Raw genomic sequence first — 18360 nt, 5'->3', positions numbered from 1 at the left:
GAGGCTGATTACAGTGAAGTCTGTAAGAAATGAAAGTTTAAAAAAAAACTATGCATAATAGAAAACTGTTTCCAGCAGCCATCGTACGCAAAGCATCACTGTTTGCACGACGTGAAGCACGTTCACCTTAAATGGCCCCCATGAAACTCTTGTGAGTTGTGCTTGGAAGAAAAGTGGGTGGGGGGAGGTTTCTGGAATATGAAATGTAAATGGGTGTGGTTGTGTTATCACAGAGTCATGGGAAAGCCTCTTGCAAACGGAGGACTAGGAGTACCAAGCAGCCACAGAAAGCTGTTGACTGGTGCCCAGAAAAGTGGAAGGGGCTGGAGAGAAGAGAAAGGAATCACATTCATGGATTCCTGCAGTATTATTCCTCGTAGTGCCATGCACTGAGTCAGACATCCTTAAAAAAAGCATCAACTTTATTGACTGCAGCCTTTGATGGCATCACTCATTACCCAGCTTTTTATTTATTCGTGTCAGAAGCATCACAATTAAAATAAGGCATACTGTAAAACATAGAAGTTAAAATATAAAATGTAGACGTTAAAATATATAGAAGTTAAACAGATCTTGCCCAGAAACTGGCAACATTAATTGCGTTCTGTCGCACTGTCATGAGGTCCTCAAATGTGTGTTGATCAGGGCACAAAGGACAAGTGTACATAGGTGGTGTTGTCTGCGTGTCTCCACAGTCACAAAGGGCAGAGGCCACCAGGTAGCCCCATTTGTTCAGAGTATCTCTGGATCTTGTTATGCCCGTGCACAGTCACTACCCAGTGATCCTGTACAATCGGCCAGGATGGAAACTTTTGCCTCCATCCTGCATATTTACTTGCATATTTCAAGGTATTTGTGGTCAATGGAAGACAGGGATGAGTCATCGCGCAGCCTGATTTGATCCCCCAGTCAAGGCAGCAGCTCACCATGGGAAGGACAAATTGCAAGATGGAGCAATAAAATTGGACTGGATGGAAATAAGCCAGCAACTTGGAAATGGTTCTTTGACAGTTCTCTTTGGGTTCTCTGTGGGGACAACCAGGCCTCTTGCTGGCTGCCTTGGCAAAATTGTGGCTATCTGTCCCCTGTGCAAGCACCAAGTCATGTCTGACCCTTTGAGGGAATGTCGCTTTTGTGATGTTTTCTTGGCAGACTATAGCGGGGTGGTTTGCCATTGCCTTTCCCAGTCGTCACCTTCCCCAGCAAGCTGGGTACTCATTTTACCAACCTCAGAAGGATGGAAGGCTGAGTCAACCTGAGCCGGCTACCCGAGAGAGAATCCAGCTTCTGCTGGGATTGAACTCAGGTCGGGGGTGGGGTGGGGGTGGAGTTTCGGTTGCAATACTGCCGCCTACCACTCTGCACCACACAAGGCTATTACAATACTAAAGGAGTAATAATGAAGGGTCTACATTGTCAGGAAAGACTGATCACTTGAAAAGCAAATCATGTTTGGTAAAGTCGAGGGCCAGCAGAAAAAAGGAAGACCTTCAGTGCGATGGATCGATCCAATTCCTGCAACAATGGATGCAAACATTGGCATACACCGCAAGACCGAACAGCATTTCGTTCTGTTATACACAGGGTCGCCATGAGTCGTAAATAACCCAACGGCAACTAACAACTTTTTGTTAGAGCTACCAGATCTGGGCTATAACACTGCAGGTGGGGCCACTAGATGGCAGCCAAGAGATACAGGAAAAATGACATAATCCTATAATCTGGTTTTCCAGATTTCTGCAGCCAGGAGTCAAAACTGACTTGAAGGGTCACATGTGCACACAGATTATAAAGTTATATACTTTATACTTTTTTGTTGTTTATTCATTTAGTCGCTTCCGACTCTTCGTGACTTCATGGACCAGCCCACGCCAGAGCTTCCTGTCGGTCGTCAACACCCCCAGCTCCCCCAGGGACGAATCCATCACCTCTAGAATATCATCTATCCATCTTGCCCTTGGTCGGCCCCTCTTCCTTTTGCCCTCCACTCTCCCTAGCATCAGCATCTTCTCCAGGGTGTCCTGTCTTCTCATTATGTGGCCAAAGTAGTTCAGTTTTGCCTTGAATATCATTCCCTCAAGTGAGCAATCTGGCTTTATTTCCTGGAGGATGGACTGGTTTGATCTTCTTGCAGTCCAAGGCACTCTCAGGATTTTCCTCCAACACCACAGTTCAAAAGCATCGATCTTCCTTCTCTCAGCCTACCTTATGGTCCAGCTCTCGCAGCCACATGTTACTACGGGGAACACCATTGCTTTAACTATGCGGACCTTTGTTCTCAGTGTGATGTCTCTGCTCTTAACTATTTTATCGAGATTGGTCATTGCTCTTCTCCCAAGGATTAAGCGTCTTCTGATTTCCTGACTGCAGTCAGCATCTGCAGTAATCTTTGCACCTAGAAATACAAAGTCTTTCACTGCCTCTACGTTTTCTCCCTCTATTTGCCAGTTATCAATCAAGCTGGTTGCCATAATCTTGGTTTTTGTGAGGTTTAGCTGCAAGCCAACTTTTGCACTTTCTTCTTTCACCCTCATCATAACGCTCCTCAGTTCCTCTTCGCTTTCAGCCATCAAAGTGGTATCATCTGCATATCTGAGATTGTTAATGTTTCTTCCAGCGATTTTAACTCCGGCCTTGGATTCCTCAAGCCCAGCATGTCGCATGATGTGTTCTGCGTACAAGCTGAATAGGTAGGGTGAGAGTATACAGCCCTGCCGTACTCCTTGCCCAATCTTAAACCAGTCCGTTGTTCCGTGGTCTGTTTTTACTGTTGCTACTTGGTCGTTATACAGATTCCTCAGGAGGCAGACAAGATGACTTGGTATCCCCATACCACTAAGAACTTGCCACAATTCGTTATGGTCCACACAGTCAAAGGCTTTAGAATAGTCAATAAAACAGAAATAGATGTTTTTCTGAAACTCCCTGGCTTTTTCCATTATCCAGTGGATATTGGCAATTTGGTCCCTAGTTCCTCTGCGTTTTCTAAACCCAGCTTGCACATCTGGCAATTCTCGCTCCATGAATTGCTGAAGTCTACCTTGCAGGATCTTGAGCATTGCCTTACTGGCATGTGAAATGAGTGCCACTGTTCGATAGTTGGAACATTCTTTAGTGTCCCCCTTTTTTGGTATGGGGATATAAGTTGATTTTTTCCAGTCTGATGGCCATTCTTGTGTTTTCCAAATTTGCTGGCATATAGCATGGATTACCTTGACAGCATCATCTCGCAGGATTCTGAACAGTTCAGCTGGGATGCCGTTGTCTCCTGCTGCCTTGTTATTAGCAATGCTTCTTAAGGCCCATTCAACCTCACTCTTCAGGATGTCTGGCTCCAGCTCCCTGACCACACTGTCAAAGCTATCCCCAATATTGTTATCCTTCCTATACAGGTCTTCTGTATATTCTTGCCACCTTTTATTGATCTCTTCTTCTTCTGTTAGGTCCTTGCCATCTTTGTTTTTGATCATACCCATTTTGGCCTGGAATTTACCTCCAATGTTTCTAATTTTCTGGAAGAGGTCTCTTGTCCTTCCTATTCTATTGTCTTCTTCCACTTCCGTGCATTGCTTGTTTAAAAATAATTCCTTATCTCTTCTGGCTAACCTCTGGAATTTTGCATTTAATTGGGCATATCTCCCCCTATCACTGTTGCCTTTTGCTTTCCTTCTTTCTTGGGCTACTTCTAGTGTCTCAGCAGACAGCCATTTTGCCTTCTTGGTTTTCTCTTTCTTTGGGATGTATTTTGTTGCCGCCTCCTGAACAATGCTGCAAACTTCTGTCCAGAGTTCTTCCGGGACCCTATCTACTAAGTCCAGTCCCTTAAATCGATTCTTTATCTCCACTGCATATTCCTTAGGAAAATTGGTGAGCTCATATCTAGCTGATCTGTGGGTCTTCCCTAATCTCTTTAGTCTGATCCTAAATTGTGCAAGAAGAAGTTCGTGATCTGAACTACAGTGAGCTCCAGGTCTTGTTTTTACCGACTGTATAGATGTCCGCCACCTTTGGCTGCAAAGGATGTAGTCAATCTGATTTCGGTGCTGTCCCTCTGGTGAAGTCCATGTATAAAGCCATCTCTTAGGTTGTTGGAAGAGAGTGTTTGTTACGCAGAGTGAGTTGTCTTGGCAAAATTCTATCAGCCTGTGTCCTGCTTTGTTTTGTTCTCCCAGGCCATGCTTACCTGTAATTCCAGGTGTCATTTGACTGCCCACCTTAGCGTTCCAGTCTCCCATGATGAAAATAACGTCTCTTATAGGCGTGTTGCCCAGTAGGTGCTGCAGATCCTCATAGAACTGCTCTACTTCAGCTTCTTCAGCATCTGTGGTTGGGGCGTATATTTGGATCACTGTGAAGTTAGATGGCTTGCCCTGAATTCGAACTGAGATCATTCTATCGTTTTTTGGATTGTATCCAAGCACTGCTTTAGCCACTTGACTATTAATTATGAAGGCTACTCCATTTCTTCTGTGGTCCTCTTGTCCACAGTAGTAGGTCTGGTGGTCATCTGATGTGAAGTGGCCCATTCCAGTCCATTTCAGTTCACTGACACCCAGAATGTCTATCTTTAATCTTGACATCTCACCAATAACCACATCCAATTTGCCCTGGCTCATAGGTCTTACATTCCAGGTTCCAGTGGTGTGTTGATCCTTGGAACATCAGATTCGCCATTCACCACCAGCACCGTCGGCCGCTAGCCATCCTTTCGGCTTTGAGCTAGCTGCGTCATCACGTCTGGTGCTAGTTGAACTCATCCTCTGTTCCTCCCCAGTAGCATTTTGACCATCTTCCGACCTGGGGGTCTCATCTTCCGATGGTATACCGACATATCTCTGGTTGTACTGATCCACTGAGTTTCCATGGCAAGAATACTGGGGTGGGTTGCCATTACCTTCCCCAGGGATCGCATTTGGTCTGACCTCTCTGTCATGACCTTCCCGTCTTGGGTGGCCTTTCACGGTTTAGCTCATGGCATCATTGAGGTGCTCAAGCTCCAGCACCACGACAAGGTAACGATACTTTGCTGAAGATAGTTTATACTACTATATTAAATTTTCATAATTGAGATACACACACACAAAATAGTTCAAAGTTTGTAACTATATATAAAAACAGAGTTCTGTATACCAGTGACGTGGCTCAGGAATCAGTCCCCGAAAGCCCTGCAGAAAACCCAAATCATCCAGAAGGCCATCGGATCAGGGGCCACCCTTGCTTGCAGGGGAGCAGGAAGGGAGCACTTGCTGAGAGTGCCAGCCTTTGGGGCCCCTCGGGTCATACCCGTTGAGCCATCACTCTCCCATGCTCTGGATTGGTCAGGCAGACTTGGTCATGCAAGGCAATCTCTAAGGAGCACCAGCACGCTCTACTGACCTCACCTGATGACAGCAATCATCCCAACACCCATCTTTTCAAGAGTGTTTCTGCCTTTCAGGGGGGTTGCTGTTGTTAGTGGTATCTGCAGGAAGGACACAAAACAGCCGAGATGGAGAACGTGGTATTGCAATGTGCAAGTACAGAAGGGGTGGGGCTTGCCGCATCTGCCACCTTGCTCTTGGGGAGGCCACCGGGTGGTGTGTTGACCATTCCCCAGGTGTGGGTTTCTTCCCTTATCCCTCCTCCACTGCAGCTGTGCCTGGTTTGGCCCTTTACTTCCATCTGCACTCAGGCTATTAAAACATAAAGCCTCCTTCTGGTGGAGCTTCATTTTCTGACTTCCTGGATGGGTTCATGTACCCTGATTGGTGTGAAAGTAGATTTCCATGGCCTTTTTCTACATTTTTAAAATTTCCTAGTCTAGCTTACAGTCCTGAGATTTGAGGATTCCCATCCAAGTACTAACCAGACCAAACCCTGCTTAGCCCAGATAAGATCAGCCAGAAATGGATTTTTCCATGGAAAGATCTGTTGTGAACTTCTCCTGGTACCGGACATATATTCCTGCACTGAGGACCTGTTTTGGACATTCAAACATTTAATTCCTAGCAAAGATTCTTCCACATGTGCTACTGTGTTGCATCTGAGCGCTCTTGGTGAACCACAATATTCTAATTAGAACTATGTAGATCCCATGAGCCCAAAATTGAACCACACCTGAATTTGAAACAACCACAACCAACTCTAACCTTCTTTCCCAGCCTAGAGCAGGGAGCACCTGCTGAAGGCCCCTCCCTATTGCAAGATGCAGAAGCTGACCGTCTCATTCTTCCTAGATCTATTATTTTGGACCAAAGAGCAGTAAAACATCTGGAAGGTCTCAGGTCCTGTGTTTATATTAGGCCAACCCTCCAGTCACTCTGCTTTTCTCTTTTTTTTCCAGTTGGCCCTGTGACCAGTTGCTGGAGTGAACTGGCCATGGTCCTGAACTCCTTTGCTGTTTAGCGATGGACCTCTGTGGGCTCCAACTTTGAGGACTAGCCCCATTTTTTTAATTAAGAAAAACGCACACACATGCACACACGCAACAGTAAGAGTTAAAAACAGATTTAATAGGATGCCAAACAATAGGATTTTGTACTTCAAGCCCAATTGAAACAGTCTGAGCTGTGTAATCAATAACGCCAAAGAAGTTACCCTTTTGATCATCCCTGCTAATGGAAAGGAAGTTTTTCCAAGGGGGGAAAACACAATGACCGTTTCCTCTTTACTAGAGAACTGGAGCAATAAACCATGATATATCTCAAATATTCATATCCTTGTCCAAAAAATCTATCCCAAGCAATACATTCATATGGAGAACAAGGTTCATGGCAGATGTCTCCATGATGGCTGTAGTATCTTTTCAGCCTCCCATTATTATGTGAATTTCTTGTGAGTACCTCCCATGGACAGTCAGGTTCACACATTTTGCCCTCAATGTGGACATATTTCTGGGGCGGGGAGGGGTGGTATATTATACTGGGCTGAGATTTTACAGTAATCTGCTGAGCATCCACGAAATCTGGCTATGTTGTGGCCAAACAATGACCCTTGTAGCAAGAAAATGGACTTCTTGTTATGGTCCACATTTCCGTCAGAAGCAAAAGATGCTGTTGAGCAACGCAAAAGAAAACATCTCTTCCATGGAGACTCTATGACTGCTGATGCATGTTAGTCCACTGGTGCTTCTGCAATTGAGCTGGTGACACCAAGTGTCCAAATCCCCGGGTGCTGACGCTACAGATCGATTTCCATCACAGAAGGTGCCACCTAAACTCTCGCAAACCTTCCAGCATCTGCCCTCATGCTCAGCATGCTCAGCTCTGGGGTTACTTCTGCTATCTGGAACAGGGTAAATCCACTAGTTCTCCTTAGTCAGTTGAGCATCCTGGAGTTTAGCCATTTTCTGAAAGGTGGCAAACGCCTGTTCTATGTGCCCCAGCTCTGAACGAAGCAAGGCAATCTATGGGGAAAAAAGAGGACACTAAGTAAGTATGTGGGCAATGCCTTGCTATAACCCCAAGGCAACTGTTCTCTTTGACATGCTCTCAAAACATCAGCTGGGCCACTAGAACCAACCAATCAGGAACCCCGGCAGTGAGCTCTTGATACCTTTTGCTCCTGACTCAGTTTGGCTTTCAAGGGGTTTCGCTTCTGAAGTCTTTCTGTGAGATTTGCCAGCTGCTGCTTTAATTTTTGTTGTCGAGACGTCAGTTTGAGGAGTTCCTTGTGCGGATCCACCAAGCCCTGGGATGAGGGAAGAGCCAGGAAAAGCCTGGTTGAGTGGAAGAGATAACCCACCTCCTAAACACCCCATTCTCCATCCATAGTCCTTCAGTTATCATTAGCTCAAGAAAAATACCTGTATCTGTGTGGCAATGGCCTATACATGTTCCTTGAAAAGGGGCCATAAACCTTATTCAGTACTTTGAATCACCACCTTTGTCTTTCCCATGAATCTCGAACCCAGCACAGGTAGTCCTCACTTAACAACCACAATAGGGACTGGAAAATTGGTTACGCGGTATGGTCATTAAGCGAGTCACCATGTGACTGGACTCGATTTTACGACCATTTTTACGATAGTTGTTAAGCGAATCCAGCTTCCCCAATGTACGTTTTTTGCTGGAAACTGGCAAAAAAGGTCATCAATCACAATCACGTGACTGCAGGACGCTGCAACTGGACATATACACAAGCTGGCTGCCAAATGCCCAAGCTGCAATCACGTGACTGTGAGGTTGGTATGACGGTTTGAGACAGTTGTGTGAGTACAGGTCGTAATGTACTTTTTCAGAGGCTGTCGTAACTTTGGACCGTTGCTAAATGAATGGTCGTTAAGTGAGGGGTACCTGTAATACCCTCAAGTGTGACTTACCTGCAGATCCATGTAGATGCTGGTATGATGGCTTACTTTCCCAGCCAGGCAGTTCAGAGGTGGCTCTGTTTCCTCAGAATTGGGGAGAAGCTTCACAGATCCAGCCAAGCACAATGTCTGCAATGGTTCCTGGTATTTCTCATAGACAGCGCAGGGGGCTATTTCTGAGCAAGCCAAATACACTGGAGACAAGTAGAAAAACTTAACGTTTATGTTCCACTTTCAAGAAATCAAGGCTCTGAGAGAAGAATCCAACATACTCTTGATTGGGAACCATTGCCCCCACTTGGATATATTTTAAAAATAAATAAGGTTGATACATAAATTTCAGACGTCTACCATAGGGGAATATCAGAAATCAAGCAACTATGGAAAGAACCTACAAATGGCTTTCAAGGATCTGTTGAAAACGCAGAAGTGACAGAATGGACCGCTTGTGCTGGTGCTGCTAGCACTAGAATCCACAGGCTCGTGGGTATAGCCCACATATTCCTTAAGACCATGGGCTACCCATGAAGCGTCACCCACGCAATACCCTGGTAGGGGGAAGTCCACGCATCTAGAAGCTTTGAGAGAAAAGGAGGAGTTGACTTCCTACAAAAGAGGCACCTCTGACCAAGCCTCACCTGTTGGTCGAGCTCTGGTTAACTGGTAAGTTGCCCTCATGGAGCGGGCCGTTTGGATAACTTCCTGCACTAACGAGAAGTTCGCCTCTTCCTCAGGATTACACCAATGTCTCTACAAATGGAGGAACATCACTCTTGAAAAGTTCTTTCTTTGGAACAGTCAAATCCTAGAACTTCATGCCATTTATTCAAGGAAGAGCCACGCTTGCCCCAAGCAACGGAGGTCACCAAGGGGGCTTCCAAGACCAGGTCTGGGAAAGGTGGGCTCACCAGATGTTCAGGGCCTGGGTATCTGGCCACACAGATACTGGGAGAAGTCTCCAAGTCCGTCTTGGGAAGCCGCTGCCACAGCTCCTCTGTGAGGAAAGGCATGAAGGGAGACAGGAGGCGCAGAGCCAGGTCTGCGCAACTGTGCAAGGTCTGCTGAGCAGACAAGAGGCGAACCGGATCTCCACTCCTCAGTACAGGTTTGACAGACTCCTGGGAAAAGGATGGCGACACGTTACCCGGTGGAGCTGGTGGACCTCTAAAGCTTGAGAGCCCATGAAAGGCTTAGCACACACGCCCTCAGCTCAATGAGCAGTGGAATAACTGGACTGCAGCTCCTGGAACTGACCATCAGCCTGGGGAAGCCTGTTTTAACACAAGGTACACCTTCTGGGCACTGTAATCCAACATATCCAGGTATTTCCGTGAATGCACATAAGAAGAGCCCAGGGTAGAACCTACTTCACTTGGCCTCCAATGAAGAATCTCACCAAAATATCAAATCCCCCAAATTCCTGGACTCTCTAGGCCAAGGTTCTTCAACCAGGGTTCCGTGGCACCCTAGGGTTCCGCGAAAAGTCATTAGGGGTTCCCTGGGAGATCATGATTTATTTAAAAAATTATTTCAAATTTGGGCAACTTCACATTAAAGAGGTAACTTTCATTCTTTATTTTTAGCTTAAGAACACCCTTAATGCATATATACAGGCCTACCCCTAAGAAGACTGGACTCAAGCCATCTCTGTGGAGTCAGACAGCATTACAAATGTGCCAAATAAATAAAACACATTAAAACTTATTTACATCCTGCTCATATCTTCAGGTCTATGTACTGCCACCTTTTAAAACAGAACAAATTAATATTGCTTTGTTCCATTGGTAATTTTGAATTTTTATGAAACAAATATAATAATTTTGTAACCTCTGGCCTGTATCTGAGCCTGAATTTGCAGGGGTTCCCCCAGGCCTGAAAAATGTTTCAAGGGTTCCTCCAGGGTCAAAAGGCTGAGAAAGGCTGCTCTATGCAATTTCCTTCTTAACATCAGCCTGCATACTTTCATAGGCCAAACTAAGCTCACCCCACAGGGAGGAGTCACTGAACCCTGAGTCGACAGTAAGCTCACCACATAGGTACTGCAAAAATCTTGCAGCCAGAAAAGATAAATGGCATTGGCCACTGAATGCAGTTTGTACTTCTCAAAGTGCTGGGCACAATATTCTGCTGTGTGATAGAGACGGCTCAAGATCCACTGGTCCATTGGAAAGCTGGGGAAGACCTGGAGGGTGTAAAGGAAGATAATACACAGTCATGATGCCTACTGGGTATTAAAAAAACATATCCTTCCTGAAATGAGAGGGAGGTTGAAGCAGATAAAAACTGATTGCAGAGAAGGCATAAATATAGAGGTAAAAGAGGATCAAAGGTGAGGAAGGGCCCTCTCTTTAAGGACAAGTTTGAAAGTGGACCATGATGCACATGGAAAAAATGCTCTAACCCATATTTCTATAGCACAACCCCTATTTGCACAGAATTCCTCTCCATCACTGTAGTTGTGTTGAAAGTGGTAGATGCTGGGACTGGAATTTCCTGTCCCACTCTAGATATGGTCATTTCTACGTTGCGGTTATATGGTAAATCACAGCAGAAGCACAGGTCCCACTCACGCAGCTTCTGAACAATTATTAGGGGCAATAATGAACTTCTAGCTGCCTGGCAAACCAACCACTTGCCTGTCCTTGCAACAACCAGTGCACAATTTAGTTTTATGGGACAGTTATCAACACTGCCAGGGGACCCAAGGTTCAGAAGATCCACCATATTTGAGGACCTACAGCTTATTTATCTATGCCTCTTCTTACTGCTTGACCAAAGGTGGGCCTGCATCCTATGATCTTCAACACCACCTGGGCACCCAAGGTTAGGAAGATCACCTGAAACCTGAAATTGGATATAGGGGTCCCCAATGTCTGAATCTGGCTTTCACTCCACACAGTGAAAGACAGTGCCATTTTCAAACATCTTTGCACAACCTCATCACAGTTCTCCTTCCCAGTTACCTTCTCTAGATCCAGTGGGGCAAACTCTTCTCCCAAGGCTGCCAAAGTGAACTTTAGGGCGTTCCACACCTTATTGCAGAAACGGGAGGCTTTCTCCATGGCTGCCATGTCCAGATTAATACTGGTGCCTGTTTGGAGATAAATCAAGTGGAGTCTCAATTTTCAAGTCCACCTATGGTTGACAGCTGTCATTAATTCACCACGACTATTAGCTGTATTATTTCATAAAGTCCAGGCTAGCTACATGGGGCCTACTGATGTCTCCCATATTATCCCTCCTGATGCCCCAGCTTTCCTAACTTTTCCACATCTCCTTTCGAATCAAATTATCCTTTCAGTTGTATCTGACCCTTGGCGATTCCATAAGCCAGCTCTCTCCATGATTTCTGATCTTGTTCAGCTTCTCTCAGTTGATTTATATTTTGGCCTGTGTCTGCTTTGATTACATCCAACCAGTGCATTCTTTGGCGTCGTCTTTTGCCACTGACCGTTCCAAGCATAACGTCTTTCTCCAACGATGTTGATCCCATGACGTGACCAAAGTTTTGTTATTTTTCCTTCAAGTGACATGACCGGTTTTATGCGCTTCAACACTTCCTTATTTGTTATCTCTGCAGTCCAAGGGATGTGCAAGAGCCTCCTCCAACACCATAGTTTAAAAGAATAAGAACAGTGGCACTCATTTCACATGTCAGGAAGGCAATGCTCAAGATCCTGCAAGGTAGACTTCAGCAGTTCATGGAGCGAGAATTGCCAGATGTACAAGCTGGGTTTAGAAAAGGCAGAGGAACTAGGGACCAAATTGCCAATATCCGCTGGATAATGGAAAAAGCCAGGGAGTTTCAGAAAAACATCTATTTCTGTTTTATTGACTATTCTAAAGCCTTTGACTGTGTGGACCATAACAAATTGTGGCAAGTTCTTAGTGGTATGGGGATACCAAGTCATCTTGTCTGCCTCCTGAGGAATCTGTATAACGACCAAGTAGCAACAGTAAGAACAGACCACAGAACAACGGACTAGTTTAAGATTGGGAAAGGAGTACGGCAGGGCTGTATACTCTCACCCTACCTATTCAACTTGTACGCAGAACACATCATGCGACATGCTGGGCTTGAGGAATCCAAGGCCGGAGTTAAAATTGCTGGAAGAAACATTAACAATCTCAGATATGCAGATGATACCACTTTGATGGCTGAAAGCGAAGAGGAACTGAGGAGCCTGATGATGAAGGTGAAAGAAGAAAGTGCAAACGCTGGCTTGCAGCTAAACCTCAAAAAAATCAAGATTATGGCAACCAGCTTGATTGATAACTGGCAAATAGAGGGAGAAAATATAGAAGCAGTGAAAGACTTTGTATTTCTAGGTGCGAAGATTACTGCAGATGCTGACTGCAGTCAGGAAATCAGAGGACACTTAATCCTTGGGAGAAGAGCTATGACAAATCTCGATAAAATAGTTAAGAGCAGAGACATCACACTGACAACAAAGGTCCGCATAGTTAAAGCAATGGTGTTCCCTGTAGTAACATCTGGCTGCGAGAGCTGGACCATAAGGAAGGCTGAGCGAAGGAAGATCGATGCTTTTGAACTGTGGTGTTGGAGGAAAATTCTGAGAGTGCCTTGGACTGCAAGAAGATCAAACCAGTCCATCCTCCAGGAAATAAAGCCAGACTGCTCACTTGAGGGAATGATATTAAAGGCAAAACTGAAATACTTTGGCCACATCATGAGAAGACAGGACACCCTGGAGAAGATGCTGATGCTAGGGAGAGTGGAGGGCAAAAGGAAGAGGGGCCGACCAAGGGCAAGGTGGATGGATGATATTCTAGAGGTGACGGATTCGTCCCTGGGGGAGCTGGGGGTGTTGACGACCGACAGGAAGCTCTGGCGTGGGGTGGTCCATGAAGTCACGAAAAGTTGGAAGCGACTAAACGAATAAACAACAACAGGGGCCTCATATAAGTATTTTGCAATTTCTTTTTTCTAGCCATCTACTTCTCCATGACCAGCTATAGTTAATTTATAACCAGAGCACCTTGGAGTAGTGTCTCTCAACCTTGGGAACTTTAAGATGCATGGACTTCAACTCCCAGAATTCCAGCCAGCCAGGTTGGTTGGGGAATTCTGGGAGTTGAAGTCCACGCATCTTAAAGTTGCCAAGGTTGAGAAACACTGCCTTAGAGGATGGAGGAGAAGTACAAACAATCGTTTATTTTCTTGGTTTTAAGTTTTCATTTTTCTGAGTCTGTTTCTATTGGTTTTACACTGAGGGGCAATGAAAGTGTGCCTTCTCTGTCAATGGGATCCCACTCCCCCCAAGGTTCATTCAACCCCCTCCCTGCTCTACTTAGAAAGGTCTTGAAAGTCTGGCTGAAGGGTTTTGTGATCCCAAGTGATGATGGATAAGGAATGGTTGAAAATGTTTCTTTTTTATGAACTTTCCTATAGCGTTGTTTTAGTTTTTTGTACCTTAGATTGTTAGTTTTTACTGAGTTTGTTTTAATACAAGCCCCCCGAGTCTCTTCGATTTGGCCGAGAGAGAGACAGTGGGAAGCTAAAGGACAAAGCATTCGGTTTATCCGAGAAGAGGCAACCTAGCTCAGCTATGAGAGAAGAAAACAATTCAAAGAGACAGCACCTTAATTAGTTCAGTGTAAGTCTGGCTGGGAATCGACCCTTACAGTTTTCAAGGTTATGTTTTCAACCCAGACCAGCATGAAAGGTGCTCTTCCAAAATCTGTATCGTTCTAGCCTCGTTGGTTGGCCAACCACATGGAGCTTGACAGACGGCCACGTAAGTCTAATAAATGGTTTGCTTTTGATGTTCTTCTTATTAGAGATATTGTACATCACTAGGAGTCCTTGTGGAGCCAGCAGTGTATCAACATCATGAATGAATGAATGAATGAATGAATGAATGAATGAATGAATGAATGAATGAATTTATTTCTCACCATGGGCATTGTAACAGCAGAGAGCAAACCGTAGGGCGTCTGAACCACTTTCTGGAATTCCTTGAGGAAAATTCTGCAGCTGAAAGGGAGCAGAGAGGGGAGGAGAGAGGTCACTCAGAGGCCAGGGAAATAAAAAGGGGTGGGGTCCAAGAAGGAAAAGGGCTTACCAGGCCTTCGGAACCAATGACAATCTCTCGTGGACTCAAATTGCTATCCTTCAGCTTCTGCTGTAGGACCTGAAACAGGAATAGAAGCCGCCAGTGACCAATGGGAAGCCCATCTCCATGCAACCAACCCCATTTTTACAGCTTCCCCAAGCCTTCCCCAAAGTGGAGCCCTTGGTGCTCTCTGAGTGTAATGGTTGCCTAATCCCAAATACTCAGTCTCACAAGCTCGGGCTTAAAGATAACTGATTTATTAAAGGAATAGTATGCAAATACAGAGAAAGCTGAGAATGAGCCAAAGCGCGCAAAATACAAACTAAATACCCTCGCTTCAAACCCAATCCCGCCCCTCACCCCACCATAGTAACCACCCCCTCCCAGGTGTTGGCAACCGTCACACATTGGCCTGGGAAAGCAACCTTGAATACATGTCATAACCCAAACATACTATTCCTTTAATAAATCAGTTATCTTTAAGCCCGAGCTTGTGAGACTGAGTATTTGGGATTAGGCAACCATTACATAAAGCTGAGAATGACACTGAGCCTTGTTGATTTCCTGCAGACATTTCATTGCCAGACCAGGCAACATCTTCAGTGCAAAGAGGGGGTGGGCCTTGCTCTCAGTTTATATAACGTGGATTGCCCTGCTTGTGTTGGTGGGGGTGTTGTTCTCTCCTTGGGAGTTCTTTGATTGGGCTGTGGTTTGCTGCTTAGTTGATTGCCTGAGTTAATAGTTCCTTGATTAGGGTGTATTGTGCTGTTTGATGGTTCATCTGGTGTTAATATACCCTAATCAAGGAACTATTAACTCAAGTCAATCAACCAAGCAGCAAACAACATCCCAGTCAAGGAACTCCCAAGGAGAAAACACCTCCCTGCTCTCCATCAACACAAGCTGGACAAGCCACAGTATATAACCAGAGGGCAAGGCCCTCTCCCTTCTCGCGCTGACGAAGTTGCCTGGCCTGGCAATGAAACGTCTGCGAGAAAACAGCAAGGCTCAGAGAGCACCAAGGACCCCACAGTTCAACCCTGAGCTACAAATATTTGCTTCGATTGGCTTCCCCAAAATCAAAGCACCCAAATTTGGCTGCAGGTTTCCCATGCTTTTCATGATATAAGAGCCCCCCTCCCCCCCACAGCTTCTTTAAGCTTCCCGCTGCGATGGACTGCAGTGATGCAGCTGGTCCTCAGGAAGGAGGGAGCACATTGTCTATACGGTGCAAGCAAAGAAAGAACTGAACTTGGCTGGATTGATTCTATGTCGTTCTTGAGCTAGGCCCGACATCAATCATGCCAGACTAAACCTACGCTACTCTAACCTAAAGGGAAATAACCTGGGAGGCTCTAGGGCGGGGCTCCTCTGAATCTCTTTGTCTTCCCACGTTCCAGCTCCAGGCTGTGTTGCCTCTTGTCTCGCTCCCCTCCTTCGAACGTGCTCCCTCCTTCCTGAGAACCAGCCACGTTACTGCAGTCCATCACATCACCTCCCCCTTCAGAGACACATTCCATCACCCCCACGGAGCACTCCTCAATCCCTTCCTAAGACGGTTCTGAGTCTTCAGGCTACAATCCCACATCCACTGATTTAGGAACAAGCCCAACGGGAGGATTTTTTTAAAACTCAAAAGGAATGCCAAGTGGAAAACTCTTGATTTAATGCACCAAAAAGAACATACCTGCAAAGAGGCCCCATGAATAACATCCAAAGGGTCAATCACATTCCCAAGAGATTTACTCATTTTCCTGCCGTGAGCATCATGGATTAATGAGTGAAGGAACACCTGAAACAGAGAGAAAGAAGAGAGGGTGGAGCACAGAGCTCTGCTAAAAATCTTCACCTTGGACCCACAGTCACACCCGGGTTTCTCAGACAGAGAATTCATAAAATCCTAGAATTGAGAGGGGCCACTTAAGTAACCGTACAAGCTTCTGCTCAGTCCAAGTTCAAGCATCTCTAATTGATGTCTGTGTGTCCTCTGCTTCCCAAACCTAGGAGAGAAGCCCACCAGCTTTCTACCTAACTGATACTACTGATGAACAAATACCATAAGAAAGCCCTCCTGACATACAAGGAAAAGCTGTCATCCTGTAACTTAAGATCATATCCTGTGCTCTGGGAGCATAGTGTGGTAGCCCTTGATCAGCAGAAGGCAATGTATGTATGATTTTATTGAATTTTAAATTGTTTTTATTGTGAACTGCCCAGGGTCCCCCGTGTGGGGGAGATGGGCGGTGATAAAAATATGATTGATAAATAAATACATAAATAAACAAAAGCTGATTTTCTCCAGATAATTTGTATTACCATGATTCCTTGTACAGGTAGTCCTTGCTTAATGACCATTCATTTAACGACAGTCCAAAGTTACAACCACCTTGGAAAAAGTGCTTTATGACCTGTACTGACGCTTACAACCATCACAAACCTGCAGTCACGTGATCACAATTCAGGCACTTGGCAGCTGACTCGCATTTATGACCAGTTGCCTGCAAAAAAAGTCCTTTGGGGAAGCTGGATTTGCTTAACAATGCAGTGATTTGCTTAACGACCATTGGGGAAAATGGTCATAAAATTGGGTCCAATCACATGGTGAATCACTTAACAATTGCACTGCTTAATAACCAATTTTCCAGTCCCTATTGTGGTCGTTAAGTGAGGACTACTTGTAATTAGCTACATTCTAGATGTTTAAAATCCCAACCAAATCACCTATCCTATATTACATGTATTATGGTTCTTCAGCAAAAACAGATGCAGACAATGTGATGCTCCCTGGGAATTTTAGGCTATGGTTTCTACAATTCTTTGTCAACTATAGCCTGTAGCTGGGGGAGTGCAATCCAACAGTGAAGGGCACAAAATTGCTTACCGCTGATCTAGGATATATAGCTGGGAAGACAATAAAAGGCCATTATAGTCCCCCAGTTATGATCCGGGGTCACAGAAAGTACAATAGAACAATTTAAGCTGAATTCAGTGAGACAAATACAGGGTATGTCAAGCAATATAACAGCCCAAACAGGAGTGATTTCAGGATGACAGAAAAATTAAGAGCTGGAATTCAACAGGGTGACAATATTACTTTAGAAAACGCAGACTGCGAGAGAGAAGACAATGTAATCTATTGAAGAAGTTAGCCAGGACTAAGCAAAGGTTCTCAGTGTTAATAGGTATTTTGGCTTCTATCCCTCTGATGGGTATTCCTGCTGTACCCTCAGGTCACTGAAGCCCAAGATCTCCAAAACCCAAGACACCTGGTCTCACCTGAGAGAAAGGCAGTTCTCCAGTTAGCTGTTTTCCCAGCATCACCATCCGGGCAACCCAAAAGAACAGAAGATCATTCCCTGTCTCCAAAAGATTATTGGGATAGAACTGCTGGAGGTCTTCTATCTGAGGGAAAGAGAGATGCTTCTCATATCACCATCATCATTAAGGAATACCTCATTCAAGGTGATTCTGTCCATCCTGTGAGAACATCTAGAGAAGGTCTGATGAAGGTCCCATTTTCACAAGAGGTGAGAGGAGTACGGACCCGGGAGCAGCAGTTTGGGGTGATTGCCCCAGTGCTGTGGATCATGTTGCTCCCACAAACGCAACTGGTCCATTCACTCCTGGAATTCCAGACTGGAGAAAGAAGACACTTGTTCTTAGCAGGCTTTGGGCACAGGACCAGATGATGCGTGGGCAGCCACTGAGTTACGTCTTGCTGTTGTTTTCATAATGGGGCTGACTGGGATGTTGATTTTTTATGGCAAGCTGCGGGTGTTATTTAGGGATTGTGTTTTACATGATTTTAGACTGTATACTGCTCAGAGTTGTTTGAGTAGGAGGTATACATATGTGTAAAATAAAATACATTTTAAGCAATCAGGTGGTCACTTTCACCTTTTTTGTCTCTTTATCAATCTCAGGAACCTCTGGTATGAAAGTGAGGGGTTGGGATCACTAATCCCCAGGATATTCTTGAGATGTCCACTTAAGACT

At 45.1% G+C, this 18360-nt stretch overlaps 1 protein-coding gene and 1 long non-coding RNA gene across 3 annotated transcripts in view; one reads left to right on the top strand and one right to left on the bottom strand.

Moving 5' to 3' along the window:
* The window catches only part of LOC134492206 (uncharacterized), a 313653-nt gene that overhangs the window by 180554 nt on the left and 114739 nt on the right, over window positions 1–18360 (top strand). The window lies entirely within an intron of this gene.
* The window catches only part of VARS2 (valyl-tRNA synthetase 2, mitochondrial), a 35999-nt gene continuing 24132 nt past the window's right edge, over window positions 6494–18360 (bottom strand). For both annotated transcript variants that reach the window (XM_063291315.1, XM_063291316.1), the window contains exons 20-30: window positions 17641–17766; window positions 16052–16156; window positions 14374–14442; window positions 14207–14285; window positions 11251–11378; window positions 10317–10469; window positions 9196–9405; window positions 8926–9037; window positions 8300–8481; window positions 7534–7668; window positions 6494–7384 (exon numbers count right to left, since the gene is read on the bottom strand). In XM_063291315.1, the coding sequence (XP_063147385.1) occupies window positions 7283–7384; window positions 7534–7668; window positions 8300–8481; window positions 8926–9037; window positions 9196–9405; window positions 10317–10469; window positions 11251–11378; window positions 14207–14285; window positions 14374–14442; window positions 16052–16156; window positions 17641–17766 (1401 nt within the window). In that variant the 3' untranslated portion in view covers window positions 6494–7282. The remainder of the gene's footprint in view (window positions 7385–7533; window positions 7669–8299; window positions 8482–8925; window positions 9038–9195; window positions 9406–10316; window positions 10470–11250; window positions 11379–14206; window positions 14286–14373; window positions 14443–16051; window positions 16157–17640; window positions 17767–18360) is intronic.

The sequence above is a fragment of the Candoia aspera genome, chromosome 2, assembly GCF_035149785.1.
Source record: "Candoia aspera isolate rCanAsp1 chromosome 2, rCanAsp1.hap2, whole genome shotgun sequence".
Classification (NCBI taxonomy): Eukaryota; Metazoa; Chordata; class Lepidosauria; order Squamata; family Boidae; genus Candoia; species Candoia aspera.
Note: the sequence above shows the minus strand (reverse complement) of the source record. Positions and strands in the feature narration are given on the sequence as shown.